This window comes from Melanotaenia boesemani, chromosome 14 (genome assembly GCF_017639745.1).
Source record: "Melanotaenia boesemani isolate fMelBoe1 chromosome 14, fMelBoe1.pri, whole genome shotgun sequence".
NCBI classification, from domain to species: Eukaryota; Metazoa; Chordata; class Actinopteri; order Atheriniformes; family Melanotaeniidae; genus Melanotaenia; species Melanotaenia boesemani.
The window spans coordinates 21,231,740-21,237,739 of NC_055695.1; the positions used below are offsets into that span (position 1 = coordinate 21,231,740).

Here is a 6,000-nt window from a genome sequence, read left to right on the forward strand (position 1 = left end):
AGCGTACTTTAGTCCATTTCCAGTCCTTGTGTGGTAATAAATTCTTATTTTTGAATCTGTGTACAGCAGGCGTTGGCTGTGACTTGGCGCTATAGATTTTGCCATTGAAGAGGTTCCACTTTTACTGCATGTTTGTTGCACTAAAGCTCCGCTGATGACAGAATGATAATCAGATTTTATCCATTGGGGAAGGGGAATGATCTCAAAGCCACAGTTTTACAAAAGAATCAATTTCACATTGCAGTGTGCATTTTAGTTTAACTGTAAAAAAAATTAGCAAGATTAGTATGTCTGTCGCTGCAATGCTAATAAAGAATAGAAGAATTTTGAGGGACTTCTGCAATAGCTGGTGAATCGGGAGGATTCGGAGATGAGTTGTACAGTTTCATGCCTTTGCCTGCCTCCTTCCCTTTTTGCCTGACAACCACAGGGAGTCTAAAACGATACTCTCATACACTACTCAAAATGATGCTGTACAATGGCTATGCATTTGGTGGTGTAAGTAACATCTTTCTCCTCTGCCTGTGGTATCTGTTCCAACAGTGTAAAAACCTTTTTTGTTTCTTTTACAAACATGTTACATTTTTTTTTTTTTGAAAAGCCAAGGAACTTTTTTTTTTTTAATGTACTGTGTTTTCCCCTCCGATGCATTTCCCTTGTGCTGTACAAGAAATACTATGTGCGAAAAATAAACCAAACTTGTGTTCATTCTTTGGTGTGTCTTTTCAATCATTATGCTGTAGCAGCTTAGCATGTTAGCTAGCAGTTGCCCATTTACTTTTTCTCTGTTTGCTCTCCATTTAGCTCCTTCTTTGATCTCTACCAGCTGAGGGACCTGGCTTAGTATCTGCTAAGTACTTCACTTTATTCACCAGTTAATGACATGCAACATTTCTGCCTAAAGTACCTGAAACTTTCCTGCAATATGATGCAGGAGAACTTTTGTGAGCTTATGTCATCTTTCGTTGGCAGAAACACAAAAGTTCTGACCAATCAGCGCTGCATACAGAGTTAGGGTCAGTGACGGTCAAAAAGGAGCTGCCATTCACCAGCTGGACCATCTGGTTCATGCTTTTTAATGTTAGTTTTACTTATAAAATATGCTGAGAAGCAGATGCTTCTTCATTCAATTACTTGCCAAGTATTTTTGGAAAGTGCCCTCTTAAAAACAGTTTCTACAGAGAACATATGAAATTATCAGGTGTGTTTTTTCCTTTGAGTCCAGAAATCTGAAAACGTTTCTCACATTTGCTTGCATTTACACTCAAAGCCCAGGAAATTCTAAATACTGCTGACATATAAAAAAAAAAGATTTTTTTGTGTGCTTAACTTTTCCAACCCAGTAATGCTGGAGAGGGTGACACTTCAGATGATTTTTGCAAACATTTACCGTCTGTGCTTCGAATTTCATGAGCGTAAATGCTGCGTAAAGTCTGGTTTTGGCCACATTCTTTCTTCTGTAACTCCATGTGGATGTCACAATGTACAAACAGGATACAGCTCTCTCCCTTCTTTGTTTTTAAAGCTGTGGCTGAGATAAAACAGTACAAATATTTGACTAACCAAATATTTGACACAAAACCACCCACAATCCATTGATCCTGAACTCTTACTTTTAAACTCTGATTCTTGCAACAAAAACATGCAATTGCTCCAAACCTATTTAGTTTCTGGCGGACTTTTCCTGTAGTGGAAACTGCCATTTGCTGCAGAGGGTCCCAACCCTATTAGAGCATAACTCTGACAATACAGTTTGACATGAAGTACATTAAACTGGCCAATCTTGATTCTTGGAGTGTGACCAGCTTTGGAGGCCTCTGAATAATTTGTCCAAACATCAAATAAAACAGAGCTCATTTACACACATTTCCATATTTGGAGAATTTAAAAAAGATGCAGTTACATTGGGCTTAAATTTAAAATAAACACAAACACGCCAGATATCTTCAAAGACTGTGTACTTTAATTGGCAGCCGAGATTCTGATTCATTGCATATTTTGAAACCTGCTCCATCAAAATGTATGCTATGTGTAGATGAGACAATCCTGCTGTAAAACAAGCAGCTCTTGGTCTACTCTGCTTTAATGAGGCGCTAAAAACTCCTTAATCCAGCAGGAATTTTTAACACAGGGATGTAACTAAAAGTACAGGTCAAATGAGCAATCCGTCAATAAACAAGTTTTTATATATATATATATATATATATATATAGCTTCAAAGCACACAAAAGTCATTAAAACCTTGAGGAAGCGCAGAGCTGTGACTCGGGGCATTAAGCAGTGATATTATGTGGAGTTAAAAAGTTTAAAAAAACTTGCACCAAAAGAAGTTAAATGAAGCTAAATGCATCGGCTTCCACAAGTCTGCCAACAATCTGCTCCTCAAGACAGAAGATAAATGTTTCACTTGTTTCTCCTCACACATTTAAAGCTTTGTCTCAGCTGAATATAAATCACTGAAAAACTCCCTCTTGGGTATTATTGCTATAATAATCCACCCAACAGCCTTCTGCACAGCAGATCACCTTTGTTTCACCACAATACACACCTCTGCACAAAAACTCAACTGCAAAGCCCCATTGTTTACTAAGAGCACACGTCACAACGGAGCTGTGAATCATAGCTTGCTCATGCTGCGGGTTTGAATCCCGAGACGCTTTCTCACATCTGATGATGCAGACGTTCAGTACAGCACAGAAGTTCAGTGTTCCCTCAGAATGAGAGAGAAGTTGTCATCACAGAGGCAGCATGTGTGTTACTCACCTTCCACATCCGTCATTTTTCTTCTAAATATGTCTAAGATGTTTTCTGACACCACGCTGTGAGAACACGTTTTTCCAAACATTCAACAGCTGCTTTTTTTTTTCTGTTTGAAGCATCCGAATCAAACCTGACAAGAGCCTGACTTGGGGAATAAGCAGTGGTATGTAACACTTGTGCTCCAGCTCCACCTAATTTTACACTTATCCTTTGGGGGAAAAAACAACACAAGACTGACCTCTCAGACACAATCGTATATTCTCAAAGCAAAACAAAGCTAGAGATAACATCCTTCTTTGCATTTAGAGAACTTTATTTACATGTTCATATATAGGAAGGTTTAAAGATCATGATGGTAGTTATGAAAATAACGGCCAGTCAGTCTATATGTGCCCTCACAAACACAATAGAAAAACACATGAAATGTTGAGTCTTGTAAGATGGAGATGACATATCAGTGGAAATGTCCTGATACTGGAGAGTACTTGTTTGAACAGACTTTAGGTTTGAGATTGGTCTCCCCAAAACACCTTTGAAATGTTCATCTTCATTCTTTAAAAAAACAACAACAACAAAAAAAAAGTAAAAGAAAAAGAACAAAGACAATCAGAGTCTCAGGACACTTCAGAGGAAACCACATCCTGTTCTGTTATGTACGCACAAGAGATGATACAATCATGTCGCTGCTGAAACTTAAGAGGGAAAAAAGCTGGAACCTCACAACAGACCATCCCACCATCTGCAGCTTGGAGGAGCAGCCTCATGCTGTGGACCGAGCTGGAACTGACTTAGACTTCATACACAGCACAAAGTCAGGACAGTGTTTTTCCTTTAAACCTCCACGAGTCTGTCTTTTTCCTCTCAACTCAGAACGGTCCAATTGTATGCAAAAAAAATCCAAAAGCTAAAAAAATAAGTTTTGTCTTTTTTTTCTCTAATTTCTCGTTCACTACTGAAGTTTTATTTTGTTATAAAAAAAAAGAAAAATAAGAACAAAAACAAAAGTTCTTTGGAGAAATCCCACAACTGCGCAGCTATAGACTAACCAGCGTTCTCAGAGCATTAAAAACAAAGTTTATTTTTCCAGAGATGTGACTTTGTGCCTCCTTGTTTCTCTTTCTCATTTCGCACAAACGTGAACAAAACAACAAAGTACAAGTTGAGTGTCTCTTGTTTTTTTTTCCATGCCACCGACGCTCTGTACAGTCATTGGTGCAGGGGGAAGCCTTGGCTCCGCTCCCTGAAAATAGTTTACTGTGTCAAGCCAATCAGGGTTCAGTAGATGACTTCGTAGACTGTGGCCTTCTTGTCTCCGGAACCTGTGACGATGAACTGGTCGTCAGGGGAGATGTCACAGCTGAGAACTGACGAAGACTCCTTGGACTGAACAGAGAGGGAGAGAGAGAGAGAGAGGATGTCATTTTTATCAAACTTTTCTGCCCAAAAAGTCCTGAAGAAATTTAGTCATAGTGCTGTTGATCAAATAAACCTAGAACCTCTGTGTTCAAAACACATAAACGGAGTCTTTGATGGCCTACCTGGAATATACTGGATCCGTAAGGTGTCCGCCATGCATTCAGAAGGTTATCTTTTCCTGTGCTCACGAACCATTTACCTACACGATAAAAAACACAGATATCAGCTGGAAAAGCTTCAGGGGAGCGGAGAAATGGGAGCTTTTGTAACCAAGGACATTTCTGATTAAGGATGGGAGATTTGTGCTAAAGACGATCAGCCAGGATATTTAGCATGGACGTGTCTGCATACCGCAGTAGGCGAACTTGAGGGAGAGGACGCAACTCTCATGGAGATGAAGCTGGTACTTGTCGGGTTTGGAGACGTGCAGGACTTCCACGTTGCTGCTCTCCATGCCCACAGCCAGCCACTCGCCTGTCGGACAGTAGCCCAGAGAGAAGATCTGGAGAGGAAAGGAAGGTGAAGATGAGACCAAAATAAAAAAAAAAAAAAAAGCTAATGATCCCTATTGGTTTTTACCTGAGCAGGTCAGGTTTGAGCATGTGACTTGTACAAGTACCTGCGAGGTGAAGTCATGCTGCTGCAGCTGGCGTCCCTCTCGGAGGTCCCAGCAGCGGACCGTGTTGTCCAGCCCTCCCGTCCAGAGCTTGGTGCCGTCGTTGGAGATGTCGATGCAGCTCGCCCCGTCCGTGTGGCCCTGGAACTGCCTGCAGGATGAGACGTACATTTTTCACTCTATACTGATCTAACAGAGATAATAAATTTAACACATTGTTTGTCTGGTCAATTCTAAAGCCTTTTCTTTCCCATTGTGAAATGTGTTGTAAGAAAAACAGCAACGCAGCTGTACTCAGATGTTTTGAATGTATCCATCACTGATTATAACTCATCCTGTGGGCATCTATAATTGAAGGCAGTTTCCACACAGATAATGAATGATAACATGGCAGGCGTTTTAAAAGAAGGTGTAATTGTTGACAAATATTGCTTCATATCCATAAGCACTTCATATTTTCTGTGTTTGTGTAGCAATTAGAGAAAGCTAAATATGGACTCAGTGAGGTTAATTTTAATAAAAAAAAATAAAATTAATAAAAAAACAAATCAGACACCTAACATCATATTTATATGCTACTGTAGTTTGTGCTTTGCCCTAAATGGGGTGTTTTATTTGTGTAATGTTTTATTAGATAGAGACAGATAGAATTTACACTGGTAAACTAAAAACAGCCACCCGATACAGGAATGCGTTTTACATTAAGTGATCATCTGTCCTTAAGGTAGGTTGTTGTGGGAGATTTTCTGAGGGGTGTGTGACAATGACATAAAAATAAATAAGAGGAGATACCATTAAACTAAATAAAGGTTATCAGATCATAAAGTCACAACATTTAAAATCTTTAGGAGTACTTTTTTTTTTTTTTGCTACAGCATCCAGGATGAACTTGGTGTGATATTTCTGTTGCTAATGTTTATTTTATTAATGAAACAGCTCTTTGACAGACTGTTTAGTCAATATTTAAAATCAGACAGGAAACAATAAACCACACCAATCTTTTTCCTGACTTGCATAAATATAAAGATCCTCTATCACTGTTTTGGTTACCAAACTTATTTTGCATTTTCTGTGTGTCAGTTCATGTCTCTGGTTTCCATCTGTTTTCACTCATCTGACTGCAGGAAAACAGTTAAGATGAGGCACTTGTGTCTCCTCTTACCTGACCAGCGTCTGGTTGTGAAGGTCCCAGACCACGATGTTGCCGT

The 6,000-nt window shown here is 39.4% G+C and overlaps 1 protein-coding gene across 6 annotated transcripts in view; it reads right to left on the minus strand.

Moving 5' to 3' along the window:
• Positions 1-2,999: 2,999 nt before the first annotated feature.
• The window catches only part of tle2a (TLE family member 2, transcriptional corepressor a), a 38,182-nt gene continuing 35,181 nt past the window's right edge, over positions 3,000-6,000 (minus strand). For all 6 annotated transcript variants that reach the window (XM_042007000.1, XM_042006999.1, XM_042007005.1 and 3 more), the window contains exons 16-20: positions 5,955-6,000; positions 4,796-4,943; positions 4,528-4,678; positions 4,299-4,375; positions 3,000-4,143 (exon numbers count right to left, since the gene is read on the minus strand). The exon at positions 5,955-6,000 is cut by the window's right edge and continues 202 nt beyond it. In XM_042007000.1, the coding sequence (XP_041862934.1) occupies positions 4,036-4,143; positions 4,299-4,375; positions 4,528-4,678; positions 4,796-4,943; positions 5,955-6,000 (530 nt within the window). In that variant the 3' untranslated portion in view covers positions 3,000-4,035. The remainder of the gene's footprint in view (positions 4,144-4,298; positions 4,376-4,527; positions 4,679-4,795; positions 4,944-5,954) is intronic.